This window comes from Opisthorchis viverrini, assembly GCF_000715545.1.
Source record: "Opisthorchis viverrini unplaced genomic scaffold opera_v5_69, whole genome shotgun sequence".
NCBI classification, from domain to species: domain Eukaryota; kingdom Metazoa; phylum Platyhelminthes; class Trematoda; order Opisthorchiida; family Opisthorchiidae; genus Opisthorchis; species Opisthorchis viverrini.
Genome location: NW_008751725.1, coordinates 672,977 through 693,881, shown reverse-complemented (window position 1 = coordinate 693,881; position 20,905 = coordinate 672,977). Strand labels below are relative to the sequence as shown.

The 20,905-nt window shown below is 40.1% G+C and overlaps 1 protein-coding gene across 1 annotated transcript; it reads right to left on the bottom strand.

Annotated features, from left to right (window-relative positions):
- Positions 1-6,998: 6,998 nt before the first annotated feature.
- T265_13465 (hypothetical protein) lies at positions 6,999-20,602 on the bottom strand (the record flags this gene model as incomplete). Its single annotated transcript, XM_009169014.1, has 4 exons — positions 6,999-7,210; positions 9,942-10,156; positions 20,100-20,410; positions 20,507-20,602. Coding segments are annotated over 2 exons (366 nt in total), but the record flags the coding sequence as incomplete, so codon positions are not given.
- Between the last annotated feature and the right edge of the window lie 303 nt (positions 20,603-20,905).

Here is a 20,905-nt window from a genome sequence, read left to right as displayed (position 1 = left end):
TGATCAGATCAATTATCAACCAATACACCCGAGCTACCAATATTCCAAAGCATTACCAACAGAGAAAACAGTGATTTCAGCCGAAAGAGTTTCGGTCTACCAATATTCCAAAACATTACCAACAGAGAAAACAGTGATTTCAGCCGAAATTTAAGAGTTTCGGTAAAGAATCCTATGAGTTCGAATAACGACAAAGGTATATGTTTTATTTCGTTTACACAAATTACTTTGTTCGTTCGCTCATTTTGGCTTAAAGATGACAGATTTCCATACGTTTGTAGCCTTATGCTTCAAATGCAAAGAATTATTCGCAAGTGCTAAATTATTCAATTATTTTGTTCTAGATGTCTGAATTCAAAGCACACAGGTCATTTATTGGAACCCAGCTTGTTTAATATGTACTTTATTCACGAATGCATATCCCTTGCATTTAGCACTTTCTAGGGAGCTTCAATGAGATTTTGCAGAACAAGCAATGTATGCTAGTCTTATTTCGCAATCAGGTTTGTCTCTAGGAGACAGTATCACGAATTCACTTGGGGCTGGCTAAGACAGCCAAGATTATAAACCTCAATACGAGTTTGCTAGCAAAATTATAACGTTATAAGGTGATCGTTGGCTTGTTCGCTGAGCCGAGCAAACGTTCAGTGGTTGGCACAACCTCCAACCCACCGCTACGCACCACTACGCTCTCCAATAACGCACGGATGATGTCAACTTGATTAGTGATGACATGTTTGCAATCAAATTGCCCAGCTCAGCGAACAAGCCAACGACCATCTACGCTACCTGAGCTAACAACATTTTCCTCTATGGAAAAAATTTTTAAGATGTACTTAGAGATGTAGGTGTGTAGACTGGTGATGTTCTTCCTATAACTATATAAATTTCCGCCATTGCTAGCAGTGCGAGATTCCTGTAAAAAGTGTTGTCTGAGTGGTTCAAACAAAAGGCGTTCGTTTGAAGAAATCGGTAAGAGTTTACGACAAGTAAAATAGAAATATGCTATTGCCTTTTCTTCTGTATCAAAAATAATAAAATCGCCAAGAAAAACCAGTAGTAAAATCTAAGCTCCCGGTTTCTGGGGTGGGGTGAAGGTATCTCCCAGGATTTTTACGCACCCCAGATAGTGGCTAACGACAAATTACTTTCTGCACTCGCTCTGGAAGTATGCGCATATAGATGGATAACAATAATCATAATAAAATACAGCGCTTTGGGACTAGTGCATTACGGTATTAGGATTGCTGGAAACTTGGATGTAAAAAAGCAGAATAGAATTCCAACTCCGGTGCCACGGCCCACTCTGGTCAGACTCAAACCTCGGAGTTTTCTTTTGCCAAGTGCTGTCGTTTACCAATACTTTCGTTCTTAAAACTAACCAAAAACAAGCAGTTATTAAACATGATCAGGATACTCCAAGACAGATAACACGACAAAATTTTAGCCGTACAGAACTTTTAAACTTAAATTAACGTTTAGAACTCTACTTTGTGTCACTCAAAAGCTGCAAACGGATTACGTTCAAAGTCTGCTTAATCTTCGTTCCTTGCGAAAATTCGGTAGTAGCTAATCTCGCTTATCTCAAAGGAACTGTTCTTCACATTTACTGTTGCAACTCCACACTCCACCTTACCGGAAGAAAACCTAATTAGTTTATTGGCCTACATTTTGTCCAGTTATCTGCTGGAAAATGGTAGATTTTCCGAAAACTGGATCAGTCCATTTCAAACCACTTTTGCGCCGTCCCAATTTGTCAGCTGTCAGCTCAATAAAAAGAACTCTGATAGAAAACTCATTGTCCTGGATGTAAAAATACTCTATATCGTCTGACGGAGAAAACGACGCGTCTTTAAAATGAGAAACTGGGATGAAAAATCAGTGGCTACCTTACCTAACTTTGGGACCTTTATGTGAATATACCCTCCTGATTTAAATGGTTCTTCTGGTCAAGGTTAGTCTTACCAAACTTTTTGGGTTTCTACGTGATGTTCATGAATGGCCGGTTTGATGCTTGGCTTAATGTCAGTCTACAAGACCACAAGGGGTTTTGGGATTGAGAACTTTTTAAAAAAATAAACATTTTGTAGTTCATGCAAGGTTTGAAACTGCAGTTATTTACTCAGTGATAATACTTTTGTGATTTGTCAGACCTATTGTCAATAGCCTATCTTCCCTGGAAAAAAGTGAGCTGCATCGCCTGACGGCTGACCAGATCTATTCATTTTGATTAGTTGCAACGATCCTTGACATAGTTGAATAAAAGGCAAAGTACCGCCCTTATGCCAAAGGAGAAATGGGTTAACTGATATTTGGGTGATCCAGTTTGGCGTCGCACCTAACATTTTGACAACTAAGAGGCCATAATATGCGGACGTATATTCAAAATGAGGATATTCCACATCGTTTCGGGGTCAAAACCCACAACTACGCCACCGTTGAAGGTGCTCGTCGAATTCATGTTACTTGTTACATGCATTCGTTCTGCAATCTGATGGAAAGGCTACGGAGGATGATCATTTGACCACCACCGAACATTTACTGGTCAACATCTGAGTCACATTTAAACAAGCCAACGAAGTACGACTGCTTATACACTGAACTTTTAAAGTCTAAGTTTGGATGCATCCAGGCTGCGAATGTGTCTAGTCAACTCCGGTTAATCTTAGTTGCAACTGACTGGAGATAAAGCCACTGTAATGTGGAGGAAATAAAGGAGCTTCAAAACAGAACTGTAAATGTTAGTGTGGGATTTCTAGAAAAATAATGCCAAGATAAGCAAAAAGTGTTAGTTGATTGGAGTTGATTGGATTGCAATTAGCTGGCGAAAGGGTAACGTGTTCACGACCAGTTTCCCAAACAATTAGCTGGCGAAAGGGTAACGTGTTCAAAACTTATGTTTTCCAGTTCACGACCAGTTTCCCAAGTATTCCATTGATGTTACAAAACGGTACCAGACTTGACTTTCTCTCGGATCACACAGGTGCATGCAAAAAAAATATGTTAACCATCCAAATAACTGTCTTCGATGCACGAATACTTTGTCTGATTCAATTAGCCTTGCCTGGTCTCATTGTAAGAGATTCTGGATTTCAACTGTGAAAACACTTGCCAGACAGAACGTAGATGAAATATCAATATTTGGCCATGCCAAAGCGCAGCATCTAGCTGTTCATCTTATCCCAGGATGTGTTTAGTTGAGCAGCTCCGCAACTGACAGTGTCGGTTACAGTTTTGTCAGCCCACATCGACCCGTGGGTTATCTATGTGTGTGTTTCGTTTCATCTTACGCAAACGCGTATTGCTCGGCTAAATCAGGACATTGTTCAATCATCACACAGGGTACCGTTGCTAAGATACCGTTTTCCAAAATAAGACACATTCTTGACTAAACAAGATCAACCGACGGATCTGAAATATTTGGAGACTAAGTGAATAGTGTTATGGAGATTACTTCGATTTAATCTATCGGCATGGATTGGTTAAGCTGTTACCTGATTTCCTAATTCCAATACAGTTTACTTACACAGTTAGCGAAGGATAGCTTCAGACAGGAATCAATGTAAAATCGAAACAACGAAGCATCCTTAATGGCAACTGAGAAGAGTTTAGCAATATGTTGGGCTGATGGTGACCTACACTCAATCATCCCTTGTGTCAAAATACAACAGAAATACAAATCTTAAAGCTTCCTACTCTAGGTGAAACTGCGGACGCTGTGCGAAAAATCGAAGTATTCTGCTCATTTGTCATCACGAGCTGAAGCGCAATGTTAGATTTAAGAAGCAAAACACCGAAGCGGAATATCGGCATCGGATCTTGATCCGCGGATACTTCAGATAACTTCAGGATAACTCCCACTTCTAATCTACAGAAGAAATTGCCGTTGGAACTTGCATAAAGTGTACAGACGCCAGATAATAGATCTACTGGTAAACTTCGGTTATTATTTCATAACAGGAGGCTATTTATTTATCGTTTTGGAGTTGCATCTATTATGTCAGTGTTGGGGTTCAGTAATGGCTTGACAGCCAACGGCTGTTAAAACGAAACACACCCCCTAGACATCAGTATTTTGTAGCCAAATTTCAACACCAAAGAGGTAAACTGTTTGATACACAATAAACTTTAAACACTAAAGAACCTGGTTGGCGAGAACGACATAGTTTCTACAGTGTTCGACAGTAAATTTGGCCAAGCTTAGGGATGTGTTAGATGAACTGCTTAAACGACGATTTTCCTACAAACAAAAGGAGAAAAATCCGGCATAAATTTATCTTTAAGTAAATGAAAGCAACGTAAAATTTTTATTCCTTTCGTTTACATCCTTCGAAAGGACTGAAACTAAATAAACTTTAGGCTTTAGAACCCTCTTTATGCCCAGCTGCCATGCAACCCGAAGGAAGCACGATGGTTGGGATAGTTCCAGCTTGCTCAAGCCAAAACAGGGGAAGTTGAGAAGCAGAGGTCAGGTTCGAACCACGCACCTTTCTGTCAGTAAATAAGCGCTCTAACCACTGAGCCATCTCACCTTCGGTTTATGGCTATGCTGCGACAGATATTACCGGGACACCAAACTTAGGCTAACTAAACCTCAGGAATAATTATCAGATCCCTATCCATCTACTCAAGAACGTGAATAGCACCGAAACAGGAATTCAAGGTGAAATACAACACACTTTTGGCTATAAAAAGAGCACTCGAAGGAATTGGAGAGAGAATGGTGCACAGGGCACAAGTAGCATCCCACATTTAGACAAAAAGCAGACTGAATAATCCATTTTCGAGAGAACGTATTTACTGGTTGTTAAATGGCAGAAAAAGCGTTTAAGAATGACAACTTCTTGAGATGCACTCTTATCAAACCTTGAATATGGGTTTTTGATAACAGCCGTTTTCGTTACCTGAAAAACAGAGTGCGACGAGCGTTATCTGCTGGACTCATCACATGAGGTTAAAACCTTTTCCCTCTGGGACACTGTATTCAAAAGTGTTAGGAGCGTATGTTGAAATGCTCTGAGGCAAACCGGCTCAAGCTCACATTGAACATAGTTTTCGATTGAGGTTAGTGTGGTACTAATCTCAGGATTATAATTGGATGGATCACACAGGTAACAAAAAATGTATTTATGAATTATCATCGATATCGAAATATCTGCTTTAAAGAGCATTTCAACTAAGGTAACTTTAGTGTGGCCTTAGTTGACACTGACCTACAATCCAAAGGTCAGCCGGCAGTGCACCAGTTGGAACGGTGGTGTGTGACGAGGTGTTTTCGTGTACACCCTTGCGTGCGTTAAAACAGTGGCGTCATTTACGAGCCCGGGTGGTATGTGAAAAGGAATGGTACCAAATGGAAATCAGTAGATGGTCAGACATTCAACTTGCGGGTTATTATCACAGTCAGAGCGACTGTCACTGAAGATCATCACCGTGCACCCAAAAAAGAGATTAATTTTTACCAACCCATGATGTAAGGAGAGCGAACTGTTTGGTGGGAAATGGACCTAGTAATGGCTTTTAATGTGCCGGCACCAACTAAGATCTAACGCGAGTGGTCTGGATAACACCATACAGCACAAACGCCATGAGCGTCAGTTACTTGTCAAATTTATAGTGATTGCTAGCAAAGAACGTAATGCACCCTGAATCACCTTCCCTCGCAGCTGGAAGACAAATCTACTTTCCATTTTTCGGTGATTAATTTAAAGGCCACATATTCCGATTTGTACGGACTGACAGTCAGTTTACATAACCATGAGGGACAGCATAGTTTTATTAAAAGACTGTACAAGATAAACCTGGTGTCGCTGTAACTTCCAGTGCACTTTTATACCAAAAAGGCAAATTTCCTAAAACCAAAGAAAAAACTCTATCCGGTCCCTAAAGCCCTTTACCTACTTCCGGAGAGGTTGCACCTAAATGTACCACCTTAAGCGACCTGCGCAACAAATGCTGCAAGTACACCATCTAGTAACCGCATCGAGTTTTTCGTGGAAGAGTGAAATCCGGTCCGTGATATAGCTTTACACGCATGAAAACCTTTTTGCTACAACTTCAAAACGAAATGGAAGTGAATAAGCCGAAATATAGGATAAAAAGTGCATAACTAATACATATTTACCGAGTGAATAACATTGTTTTCACTAGCACAGTTAAAATTATCTTCATCAAAAATAGCCTGGCTCTATGGTTTTTTCACTGGTCTGACCTGTGATGCAAAAACTGCAATTTTTCAAAAAACAAGGCGATAAGAACCGACAATCAGTGCGCAGACTCCCTAATGCGTCTCACTCACGCGAAAGCGGGGGCAATGAATGTCTGAAGCTTACTTTCCGGGGAAAAAACTTCACCACCTTGCTCTAGTAGGCTGTATAGAAAGTTACAGTGCATCTACAATTGCAGTTCTGTGGTGAAAAGTTTACATTTAGATTGTATTTTTCTATACACCTAATTAGGGATGAAATCCCGGTTAACCCCACACTTTATGGTCTTCCCAAGCTGCTTACTCTGGTAGGTGTCTGCTTTGTTGACAAAAATCTTTGAAAATCATCAGTTAATTGAAGGTAATCTCTATCTTCAAAGAATGACTAACAGTGCTTTTATCGCTTTCCGGCCCATTCGCACTTTTCATGAAGCAAATCAGCCATGACAAAAAGTTCGGTTTTGTAACCAACCTACTCAGGTTTTGTTGTTATGAAATTTTAATTTTTTGCTCTTCTAGCTCAACTATTCGGTATGTATCTCTTGAAATAGCCTAATTGGTTAACTTTCCAGCCTACTGTCGTGCTGAATAAACGTGCAACAAGTGTCCCACAATCTTAGCCGATTTTTAATTTTTAGAGCTTCTTAATTATTGTATGATTTTGTGGCACTGGAGGACAAACTATTCACCCCACGTACCCCTAAGATTTAGTGAGCCGTGCTACTGGTATATTCCGGTAGATGGCGGTAGATGGCAATTCTGACCATTTGAGAATGACTAAAAGCGACTTACCATAACGATCGATAGAAAATGGGGCCTCCAACGGTTGGATTTGATAGCTACATATTGCAGAGGCCACAGCATCTTCATTCTCTTTGAGTTGTTGGATAGCCTGTACAGTGCCCACTACTGTACCTTTGTAACTTTGCTGGCTGACCGTGAACATGTAACTGGGCTGATCGAAGACTGGTCCTTCCTGTTTGATAACATGTATTATGAGAGGAACTCTGAAGAAAAGAAAAAAAACGAGAATTATGCATTTATGTGAGAACATATTGTTATGAACGTAACTTTTATACGAGGGTTAAAGTGATAAACCGATGCTAAAATTACACTCTGTTTCTTTCATGTAAGAGAGACATTTACCATGTTGTTCGTAAAATAGTTAGAAGGCTGTTCGGTGATAATCCAAAATCAATACAAAACTTCATTTAGCCGAAGACACATTGCAATGAAAACAAACAGGATAAGTGCCACTGGTTCGAAACGAATGGTCACAAAATCATCTGTTGGGGTGTTAATTGGTTAAAGATAGCAGATTGTACAGTGGACAATCCGAAGAGGAGGACTAGCTGTCCGAAAAGTCGAAATTTTTTATTTGAACTTTACCTGATAGGGCAACAATTTATGTACACTGTGCTCTAGAACAGATTCCGGACAGCAATTAATTGTTGCTAGATCAACTTTTGCAACGGCAGTGGTAATATAGATTTTGTATTGCCATAAGACTATGAAGGGTAGAAAAGGAAAGATGCAAATGAAAGAATTGTGAGTGTAATATTAGCAGGACGGAATTTCGGTGGCAAAACGCCAACCGACAACGAGCGTAATTTGGAACCACAAGATTACCGACTGCGTGCAGAGAATTTGGTAAGTTGATGAAGGAGATTTTCTAATTTATGTAGGCATTCCAAAGTCTTCGCAAAGTAGAGCCTGGGAAAGAATCTCAGACATTAGTTTGCGCGTCAGATTTTACCTTAAAGACGTCGTGCACAGTAAGTGCAGCCGTACGCTATACAGTATCTAGCATATCATGTGAACATTGCTCCGCAAATTGCATTCTGAGTGATCGATGAATCGACCAACGTGTGGAATGCAGTCCTTGTGATGAAGCATTCATTCTGAGTAGCAACAGATATGTCAAAGAGTACTGGGCATATAGTGATTCGATTGAGACTACCACAGCTGTGTTCGAGACTCAGCATCAAGTGAATAGAGAGTATAGTATTCAGTAATAGCCTCCGTGGCTGCTGTAGCCTGATGGTAATACTTGAGTGATAATTATAGAAATGGCAATAGGTAACTACTCAGCCATACCGAAACGCTTTACTTCAGATGTACAGAACGCCCAAAAAGAACTGCGAGTTCAAGAAACTAATTGAAGAATCATCCACAGATAGAAAGTTCTCTCATGATTAAGAGTAACAGACTCTCTCCAATAACCTTTAAAAAAGCCGATAAGATTTATCCAGAAGTGTTAAAGCTGCAAACTCTAACTTATCCCTACTCTTAAAGAAAATGAATCTTTGATAAGGTAAAAGATCGACACAGCAACCCGCCATGACGCAGTCAGAAGAGCGGGGCTTTACATCTGGGGACCACAACAAAATCATACCAGGATCAATCAGGTTTGATCACTACAAATGAGTGTTGTATGGACAATGTGGACAGGCTTTACCATATTAGGTATTGCAGCCGATAAAACATCCAGTTCGTGGAGGAAGCAGTTAGACTGGCTCCCGGAAGTGCTTATCTTGTTTACTGTTTGTTTTCTGAAGTTGTTGAACCGAAACCCCGCAATAATCTAAGCAACAGAATCAAAAAGTATTCTCAACTATTGGGAATTTACCTGCGCTTGAGTACAATAAAAAACTGATTGATTCTGTAAGGCACATATGAATCTGTAAATCCTCTTTACGGTGAGTTAAAGCAGAAAAATGCGGCAACCTATTTGGTAACTTCCACGTTGCCTACATTCCGTGTCCTCCACATTTGTATCAAAATGTCGGAGAGATTTGGAAATCAGACAGCCTATTACAATGATTATTCGCGAACATCCCGATAATGCGCCTTTACAAGAAGGCTGAAAGACAGCTGAGATGGTGTTTGCCCACTGAATAATGAAAACACACAACCAATAGGCTCTTATGTGCAGCTGGGGAAAAGCACCAAAGTAATACGTACCCAATACAGTGTTTGAAGCCCCACAACTCCAAAGTGGTCTAAGCTTCAACTATTTGACAGTGTTTGCACAACCTTACTTCTAGGAAGAAGTGACATGTTTACCTCAGTGTTGCCGAGTGGTCAGTCAGCAGAAATCAGAACAAAAGCAGTTCTTTTAACCGTGTGGACTTTTTCAGTCAACCATTGGTCTCCCTTGAGTGATGAGAGTTCGGATGAGTTGCAGACCATTATTCCGATATCAAACTCGGAAATTTGGAGTGGTTCACAATCTTGAATTTAAGGCATGATTTTATTCCAACCTGTCCGTCAAGAGACATGTGATGGTAAGTCGGAACCATTTCAAACGAACTCTGGATTAACGTTCCTTTCATGTTGCTTTGCCAGTAAGCTCATAGGCTGGTGTCACACAACGTTTGTAGACACAAGCACACACGGTGGCTAGTGTTTTTTAGCCTACAGAGGCGTTTTGCATGAGGGAATTGATGACGAATGCTATTTTGTTTTGTGTAGCTCACTTGCGCATGTTTGTGCAAACTTGCACGTGCTTTCCAGCCTACTGTCGTGCTGAATAAACGTGCAACAAGTGTCCCACAATCTTAGCCGATTTTTAATTTTTAGAGCTTCTTAATTATTGTATGATTTTGTGGCACTGGAGGACAAACTATTCACCCCACGTACCCCTAAGATTTAGTGAGCCGTGCTACTGGTATATTCCGGTAGATGGCGGTAGATGGCAATTCTGACCATTTGAGAATGACTAAAAGCGACTTACCATAACGATCGATAGAAAATGGGGCCTCCAACGGTTGGATTTGATAGCTACATATTGCAGAGGCCACAGCATCTTCATTCTCTTTGAGTTGTTGGATAGCCTGTACAGTGCCCACTACTGTACCTTTGTAACTTTGCTGGCTGACCGTGAACATGTAACTGGGCTGATCGAAGACTGGTCCTTCCTGTTTGATAACATGTATTATGAGAGGAACTCTGAAGAAAAGAAAAAAAACGAGAATTATGCATTTATGTGAGAACATATTGTTATGAACGTAACTTTTATACGAGGGTTAAAGTGATAAACCGATGCTAAAATTACACTCTGTTTCTTTCATGTAAGAGAGACATTTACCATGTTGTTCGTAAAATAGTTAGAAGGCTGTTCGGTGATAATCCAAAATCAATACAAAACTTCATTTAGCCGAAGACACATTGCAATGAAAACAAACAGGATAAGTGCCACTGGTCCGAAACGAATGGTCACAAAATCATCCGTTGGGGTGTTAAATGGTTAAAGATAGCAGATTGTACAGTGGACAATCCGAAGAGGAGGACTAGCTGTCCGAAAAGTCGAAATTTTTTATTTGAACTTTACCTGATAGGGCAACAATTTATGTACACTGTGCTCTAGAACAGATTCCGGACAGCAATTAATTGTTGCTAGATCAACTTTTGCAACGGCAGTGGTAATATAGATTTTGTATTGCCATAAGACTATGAAGCACAGGTAGAAAAGGAAAGATGCAAATGAAAGAATTGTGAGTGTAATATTAGCAGGACGGAATTTCGGTGGCAAAACGCCAACCGACAACGAGCGTAATTTGGAACCACAAGATTACCGACTGCGTGCAGAGAATTTGGTAAGTTGATGAAGGAGATTTTCTAATTTATGTAGGCATTCCAAAGTCTTCGCAAAGTAGAGCCTGGGAAAGAATCTCAGACATTAGTTTGCGCGTCAGATATTATCTTAAAGACGTCGTGCACAGTAAGTGCAGCCGTACGCCATACAGTATCTAGCAAATCATGGGAACATTGCTCCGCAAATTGCATTCTGAGTGATCGATGAATCAACCAACGTGTGGAATGCAGTCCTTGTGATAAAGCATTATTCTGAGTAGCCAACAGATATGTCAAAGAGTACTGGGCATATAGTGATTCGATTGAGACTACCACAGCTGTGTTCGAGACTCAGCATCAAGTGAATAGAGAGTATAGTATTCAGTAATAGCCTCCGTGGCTGCTGTAGCCTGATGGTAATACTTGAGTGATAATTATAGAAATGGCAATAGGTAACTACTCAGCCATACCGAAACGCTTTACTTCAGATGTACAGAACGCCCAAAAAGAACTGCGAGTTCAAGAAACTAATTGAAGAATCATCCACAGATAGAAAGTTCTCTCATGATTAAGAGTAACAGACTCTCTCCAATAACCTTTAAAAAAGCCGATAAGATTTATCCAGAAGTGTTAAAGCTGCAAACTCTAACTTATCCCTACTCTTAAAGAAAATGAATCTTTGATAAGGTAAAAGATCGACACAGCAACCCGCCATGACGCAGTCAGAAGAGCGGGGCTTTACATCTGGGGACCACAACAAAATCATACCAGGATCAATCAGGTTTGATCACTACAAATGAGTGTTGTATGGACAATGTGGACAGGCTTTACCATATTAGGTATTGCAGGCGATAAAACATCCAGTTCGTGGAGGAAGCAGTTAGACTGGCTCCCGGAAGTGCTTATCTTGTTTACTGTTTGTTTTCTGAAGTTGTTGAACCGAAACCCCGCAATAATCTAAGCAACAGAATCAAAAAGTATTCTCAACTATTGGGAATTTAACTGCGCTTGAGTACAATAAAAAACTGATTGATTCTGTAAGGCACATATGAATCTGTAAATCCTCTTTGCGGTGAGTTAAAGCAGAAAAATGCGGCAACCTATTTGGTAACTTCCACGTTGCCTACATTCCGTGTCCTCCACATTCGTGTCAAAATGTCGGAGAGATTTGGAAATCAGACAGCCTATTACAATGATTATTCGCGAACATCCCGATAATGCGCCTTTACAAGAAGGCTGAAAGACAGCTGAGATGGTGTTTGCCCACTGAATAATGAAAACACACAACCAATAGGCTTCTAGGTGCAGCTGGGGAAAAGCACCAAAGTAGTACGTACCCAATGCAGTGTTTGAAGCCCCACAACTCCAAAGTGGTCTAAGCTTCAACTATTTGACAGTGTTTGCACAACCTTACTTCTAGGAAGAAGTGACATGTTTATCTCAGTGTTGCCGAGTGGTCAGTCAGCAGAAATCAGAACAAAAGGAGTTCTTTTAACCGTGTGGACTTTTTCAGTCAACCATTGGTCTCCCTTGAGTGATGAGAGTTCGGATGAGTTGCAGACCATTATTCCGATATCAAACTCGGAAATTTGGAGTGGTTCACAATCTTGAATTTAAGGCATGATTTTATTCCAACCTGTCCGTCAAGAGACATGTGATGGTAAGTCGGAACCATTTCAAACGAACTCTGGATTAACGTTCCTTTCATGTTGCTTTGCCAGTAAGCTCATAGGCTGGAGTCACACAACGTTTGTAGACACAAGCACACACGGTGGCTAGTGTTTTTTAGCCTACAGAGGCGTTTTGCATGAGGGAATTGATGACGAATGCTATTTTGTTTTGTGTAGCTCACTTGCGCATGTTTGTGCACACTTGCACGTGCGCACTTCGTGGTTTGTGATGAAACATGGGTAAGCTCGAGTGGTATGTGCTACACAACCGGTTGCCAATCGATAGAGTCAATGTTTGGAATGCAGAGTCCTTTAAACACTTACATCACACGCTGTGTTCCTCGAGGATATTGAGTTACCGACTCAGGATGCCGGTAGAGTCGAGGAAGCATTGACTAACCAATGGAGAATTAATGACAAGCGCTGTGTTTTGTTCAGTGAAGCTTAAGGTACACTAATTACCCTGTGCATATACGCTACATTTCCGACGGGAGAGAAAGGAGTGAAATTTTTATCTATATCGTTTTATGACAACGCATGCTGTAAAAACAGTAAGATAATTTCTAATATATCGTTTTATGACAACGCATGCTGTAATTCCTAGACGGATTGCCAAAATAGCCAAAAAAGAACCTCATGGATGGCTTCTTGTGAAGAAAACACCCTTAAACGTGCTTGGACCGGGTAATCGTCAACTTGTGAACTTTCAATAGCCGATCTTCTAAGCATAAGAAATGGTTGGTTCTTTGAGAAATGTTTTGGAGCGGTATGCTACCACCCGGGATACTGCATGACTGATAACATCTAATATTCAGATCCCATCAGATCCACTCAGATTGTCTCATACCCACAATTTTTAAGATGGCGGGACTAATCAAACCTGAGTGCAGCTTGACCCAAAAAGAACGTTATAGGCCGGGATTTAGCGTTTTAGAATAGTTGGGTCGTTATGCAGTTGATGATAGATCCCAGGACAAACTGAATTGCGAGGAAAAACTGCTGCCTTGTGGGGTAGCAGAAAAGTGTCTACTGAATATCCATCGGAAGTGGTTTACACAGCTTTTAAACACATGATTTTACCAATTCTAAAACAACATGAGAGGTCTAGAATGGTCATACTAGAATTAAATAGTACGTTCAGTAGTGTGTAATATGGTGAATAAACAACCAATATTGTGTGTGGCGGTCTTTTGAGAAAGTACAGCACGATATCTTGAAGATCGTGCCAATGTGCAGCACATTCAGCTGAGTCTTCCAGTGAAACCAAACTAGTTTGTCACTTAGTGTATTTCGCAAACCCCGGAGTGTTCATTGGTCATCACTTTATTCATCTGCCAATTTATCCTCAACCGGGTGACATAATATTACCGAAAAAACATTGCCGCCAGATAAATTAAACAATACTGAAAAGACTTTTATGTTTCATTATTAATTAGGATGTAAGTTGCTCAACAGAACATGAAAGGCAATCTGCATGTTGGCGGTATGCTTCAACTTTACTTTGATCAAACGGACCGGCAATACCACAGTAATCACTGGTTGAGTGTTTTTTAGAGGTCGCAAGATTCCTCAGGTAAAGGCCGACCCAATCTTACAACGAGCACTCTGACCACTGTTTTTTATCTGAGATAAGTGAGTAGATCCTACATCAACCCATGTACACGCAGCAATCACGCATTTTGTACCTCGACGCAATTTACTTCACTATGTACTGCTAAAGTCAGTTGGACCGCTCACGGAACGTTTGCGAGCAAATTGCACATCTAAGCGTACAAACCAGCAGTCATTATTACGACTGGTGCTACTAACTTTCTATTCAGTTACAAGCATTTCCCATGTAATAATTACCTCCAGAAGTGAAAATCCGGCACCCACTCTTTCAAGCAAATTGTTGCTAAAGTATTTTGCTAGCATAAAGTTCATTTGCTCTTTCATGCTCAAAAAGAACCAAGTGGACTTCATCCGGGAAAACTACTTTACTGGCTGCACCAATATTATATGCAATCGCTTTTACATATTTTCAATCGATGCAATATCATATGCTAAAAATCCAGGGTCTTGGAAGTGGATACCACAATACCCTGTAAGATTATTTGGTAGATGCCCAACTATTTCGCTTCCTAACTTTGAATAAGGCAGGATTGTTGTTGAGTTACAAACAACCAGTTTTTAACACAACGTGACACTGATTCACCAGCACCAGTTGCGGAACCAAAAATGGACATCAAACACTGGTTCCAACCAACCAATGAATAATCAGTAACGAAAAAGCAGCCGGCAGATATATTCAGCCTTAGGAATTTCAATCCATCAAACTGCTCTGAACAACAACATTCCTAGACCCAAACTAGGGCAGGATAAGGTAAACCATCTAGTTAAAGAGCGCCTTTCAGTACAATAAAAGTTTATGAAACACTTTTATAAATGGCATAAAGCGCGGAAAACCACCTTTAGCAATCATTATAATCTTTTTATTAGTCGGAATAAAAAGAATTAGTTTTCTCAGAATTTTTAACGCAACTGCTCAATAAACTTCGATAAAATAAATAGCTGTTGCCTCATTGGAAACATAAGCGCGCAAAAATGAGTGTTAGAAAAAAATAATCAGACAGGAGACGCTAGTTTGAAGTCAGTAGTTGTTCTGACTCTTCCCGCCATCAGTTTACAAATACAGTTACCCACAGTTACTAAGAGAGTTTGATGTCCCTTACCTAGGCCTTCAACTCTAAAGAATACAGCTTTAAATTGCGACAATTTTGATGACACTCCGTAAACGCTTCGGCTTTATTTGTAAAAGCTTGTTGATAAAATATTCTGGTTTCCATGATCTTGAACTAATTGATAAATATACATCCACGATAACCTTTCAATCTACTTATTCAAGCCCCTTTTACTCATCTCTTCTTTTCCTCAGTATTCATTCAATAAAAAAATTAAAGGGGAGAGAAGTCTATAGACAACTGAATAAGTAAGTGGTGCTCTTAAAGCACGATGATGCTTGCCGATTACCGTTTATTTGGGCTAGATCAAGGATAAACTGAAGTACATCCTATTGAATCGATCACAGATATTTCCCCGGTAACGTTTAAAGGAAGCAAGTGTTGAACCATTGGCCGTTGTCGTAGCAATTTAATAAAGATTTAGGGTGTAAATCTGCGAGCTGGGGGTGTTAGTTGTAACTCATTTGGCAACCCCAGGATTGCAGATTCCTAAAGTCCGAATTTTCTCCCACATCATTTATACTTAGGTATATATTCAAGAATCAAATTATTTAAATGTAGCACCAGGTTTTGTAATTTTGCCCCAAAACTTCATGTGAGATTCCATGAAGCTACCGTTACGGTTACTTATATGTCGTGCATCATTATAATTCATTCACGAATATCGGAGTAATATATAAAAAACAGAAAATTATTGATTACCCCTTCATCGAAGGTTAGGTTATCTACAAGTTCATTGTTCAACTCGTTCTGTGGGTAAATACAAAAAATCTTCTAACAAATGCCAGATTACCAAACGGTTTAGTTTCAAGTGGCCTCAAGGCTCCGTAAAATCCAAGCTTAAACCAACGTGGATAATTGAGAGAAAAATAGCTCATGCTTACATCTGGATGTTCCGGGAATCCACGTGGTAATCGAGTAAGTAATGCACAAAGCCATGAGATGAAAACCACAAGGCTAGTGTACTTAGACTTATGTTATTTAGAACAATACCGACAACACAGCACAATTGATGGCCTTGAATTACCGCATTTTGTAAGTGCTTTGACATGATATTCAATGCTGAAACGCCATATTAATAAGGTGGCCAACTCAAGCAAGCAAGCCACTCTCTTGTCACACGCTGCATAAACAACATTTAATTAAAAAAGAGAAGTGTAACATGCAAGTATTCCTAGGAGGTATCTTCTACAGTGCCTTTTGAGCACTTTTGAACACAGTTCAATAGAAGACTTTCATGAAGCCAGATAACTGGGCATTTAAAGCGCTAGCTCTTCTTGACAGTCCGTAACAAAATTGCCGTCTGCTTGAGAACACAGTTCAATAGAAGACTTTCATGAAACCAGATAACTGGGCATTTAAAGCGTTTAAAGCAACAAAATTGCCGTCTGCTTGCGCTCTGGTTTAAAAGAAGTTGCAACGTTCAAAGCTCGGTGATGTGAACTTTGACGTTTAAGCTGGCGGCACACTGGCACTGGCTGATGGCATACGCAACTTCCGCAGAAAGACAAAACAGGCCATGAGGCCATAAAATACCTTCACTCCGCGGTGGAAGGGTTATCCTGAGGAACAGCTTAATGGATTCAAATAATAATCAACGGTTTTGCCAGAGTTTCGGGACCTTAAATAGTTGCGCGCTGGAAAATCAGAAGCTCCAAAGTCGACTACCGGGGTGATTGTATCCACTAGTTAGAAAAGTGCGGACAAATCCAAGCTAAAGAAGCAGGGATGGTGTTATGGATAGACCTAGTAGGCCCATATCCTTTGGTTAGGGGAAAGATATGCTCAAACAACCATTTCGAATGAACTTGTGGACAAGCAACGAACTGAAACTCGCGCAAATCTGATAAATGATTATGTTACGCCCAAACGTCAAAAGCGTTTTGAAGTTAAAAGGACATAGAAGAGCTGAATGCTTCATCTAAAACCTATTATCCAGAACTTTACTGGCAGTTGATCAGATTGTTGTTAATTTGTTCGCCAACACATCGACGTCCCCATAAACATAGAGGACCAAACTATTAGCCACTAATAAACCCAAACTGATAAAAGAAGGTGAAAAAGTGAATAAATGTTACATTTTTACTTAAAGTAGGTGTTCAGCCGAGTTAAAACTTCCACTGCCTTAATCTGTAAACGACCATAAGCTAACACTCTGAGACTCAGGACTCTTCAAAAAGGAAGTCAACAGTGAAAATTTTTGAGCCGTCTCTGTCATGCCACTGGAAATAAATTTTTCTACACTGTTAGCACACAATCTAAGGTATTTACGAGAGAAATCTTAAAAAAATCGTTTTAATCTTGATATTTACCAATATGGGTATTTTTTAGTTAAGATTCTATGGAAGCCAAAACTTCCGGCACAGTATCCCCAATTACAACTTATTTTGATTAGATGTACAGCAAATGAAGGCATAGTCTTGTACTTCATTTTACAAATAACAGCAATATTGATGACCAGTCGCCGGAACCCTGTCATTTCTGGATGCATAAACAAAAAGTGACACAAAAAATCTGTTGGATTGTGCTGAACTTTTAAACCACCGTCAACCATGAAAAGAATAAGTCACAGACAATCTTGAATTTACCAGCGTGACGGCATAAAATGGAGGAATTTTGGATCTGCTGTTGTTTCGAATTGAGATTTTAAGACGTGATATCGGACTAAGGTTCTATCCTGCTGGTGCAAAAGACCGTAAAATAATCAATCAAATGTCCAAAGCGCTTAGTTTATGATTCCATTGGACTCAACTGACTCACTTCAGAAGGCTCGGTCTGCGTGCTGCTTACTTAAGTCGATAAGCAACATTTATTTTGTAAAGTTTGAGGATTTTTGTCAAATTACTATATCCTATTTCAATGATTGACCGTGTTTTTTTATGGTTTTTGTGGCAGTGTTGCGTATTTGTTTAAACAACTCTTCTCCTTTGGTGACATGCGGAATTTTACTGTTTGCCTTCAGCAGACCCTGAACTAGAATACAACTCAAAACATGAAGAGTTTTCCAAATTTTTCATAGTTAATAGATGTAAAAAGGGCTAGGAACTCTATCGAACAACAAACTGAAATATCTCCAGCACCTTGCTTATAAGAATTCACTAGTGCCTGACTCATTACAGGCACTTGAATAGTTATTTTTTCACATTCCACAGAGAAAGCAGGTAAATAAGTAGTAGTAGTAGTTTGTGCCCAAACTAACAATCCGATTTCCATTGATTCAGCAACCGAATACAAATGCCCAAAATCTTCTCTAACTAAAACATTAAACAAACTTAATTTAGAATCAACGTATTTTCTGCCATAAGATGGACAAGGGAAACTGCATATTACACAAATTTTTATTATCTCAAAGCTTATTCTGTCGGAGTTTTTGTTAGATTACTGACATTCTGCTCAACCAGGATCTTTGTTCACTAGAAAACTATTTTAACTCCGCAAACCCTCCATATTCACACAGGTTCTGAAGCAGTTAGGACTCTACCGTCATTGGTTCACTATTCATACATTGCTTCCCCGGTAAACTTAACGCCTCGTCATACCGAAAGTATTATATATATATACCCAATTAATTGGTTCATCTTGACAGATTAGTCATACACTCATTTGTGTTCTAACATCGGTCTGCTCAGAGTCTCCTCATACTACTTTTAGCTTTACGTTTGCAAGTCTATGCTTTTTATCCGCTTCCAGTGGTTATTCCAAATTACACTTATTCTGTCAAACGATATATCTGATAGCCATCAACAGGGGAAGATAGTTGATGACTCTCAAGTTGTACTCCAAGATTAAATTGTGACAACAATGAAATTGAACGTGTGCTTTTTACTTGAACGCGCCTCTATAAGTGACGGATCCACTGGCTCACAAAAACTTGAATTCCTTCATATCTGCCAAGTAACCCTAAATGACCGGCTTTTCCGTTCACCTGATGTAGTTTTTACATTTTGATTAAATTTCTCTAACTTTTGTTGCATCGTTGAACCTAGATCCTAGAAAAGACTTTTATATAAACCTTATTCCTGTGCTTCTTTCCCTGTAAACCGGGTTCAGGCCCAACACGATTCAAAAATGAGTCGCTGTGCATGCACTGAAAGCCATAGCACTACAGTTTCGAATTCACATTCCAGATCTGACATGGTTCATTTTGACTCGTTCTTACAGCCACGCGCACTCGGCTACATTTGAAAGAATGCGCTTGTAAAGGGCGAGCATGGTGGTGGTGGCAGCCGGCATTTTCGTAAAGCATTAACTTCGAAGATTCCCGTCTTCATCCTGGTGCCTCTTCAGAGCTGGCACTATTCCCTCATTATGTGCCTCAGGCTACATTTGTGCGTACTCTTGTGGCATACCTAACTAGATATTCGGACTCCTTTATTGTTCGTTTTCTGCATTTCTGCAACACGATCGACCTCCGTCAAGGGCTGCTCACTTTGCAAAACTAAGCGCTAAAATTAGAATCCTTCCTAGGGCTGATTGTTAGCTGCATTATCCTTTGGGAGCTTCTTATTACCGAATCTTATTCTCAAAGAGTCCCCTTTGTGGAAGTGGAAAATGCTGAACCATGTACTTTTACCAAGTATGTTTTACGCTAAGAATATTTATCGCGACTTTTTCTAGACGAGTCGTTTTAAGATTTTCTGCTGAGATAGTTGCCACTCCTTAAGGACGGTGCTTATAAAAGTATTGTGCAGGGGCAATTGTTGCTTTACCAGGAGCAGATGAGCGATTTATCCAATGCTTCCACTCGAACTAGTTTCCAGGTCATTTCAAAACTAAATAACGGTCGGTGCATATCAGACATTCTTCAAGAAAACGGGACAAAATTGCTTTTTCAACTAAATCAATGAGGAAATGGTGATTTGATTAGCCAACATAGTAGTATATCTGACACAAGTAAGTGCGCAAGCCAGCGTAAACAATTTAACATACCTTTCAGAAACATGGGGAGGCGCGTCGCAGTCAAAAGCTTCTAGCTGCAGCACCAAGGTTGATGCGGTTTGTAGGGTTTCTTGTGCATTTTTATCGAGCAGTATGTTGGCAAATCCATTCTTACGGTCTGTGATTCGGGCGGAGAATTTGGAGGTGCCTCCTTCAGAGTCATAAACGCGAATCTCACAAATTTCACCTGATAACACTGCACATTTAACATCGAGGAATACCTGAATGACTTATGTCATCGTTTGGAATTGCCTGTATGTGTGGACTCAAATGGACTTTCGTAGCTCCTTTCCAAATAAAACCTGTGTAACCCGAGGATTGCCCATCAGAAAACACAAACTCGACAGCGGCAATTATCGGAAGAACTACGACCAAGATCTCAATATTAATCAGCTTACCGTTGACAACCCATAAATGCAGCCAACAGTGATTCATCTACACGCAACGATTACACCACACGGACTTCTTTTTGGGCGCGTTACCTTGGGGTAGGATGCCTAGTTCAGTTTAAATCGAAGTCAATATTCAGTGCGGAGGCCATGGGCGCAGTGCGTCATACGGATGCCTCACCAAAACATGACAGAAGTCTCCAACAAGAGTTCCTTAGAAATGTATTACTTGCCCACAAAAACGGGTGAATAAGTTTTCTTTCTTTTTAAGTACGCAACCGGAATCTGACCAATGCGAATCAAGCTTGAACGCATTGTTTGTGAGTTTTCAGGTTAGGGCTGCAGGAGATCCCTGTACTCGCCCACATTTTTGGAAATACAGTGCGACCAACTAACTTCTGAAAGACC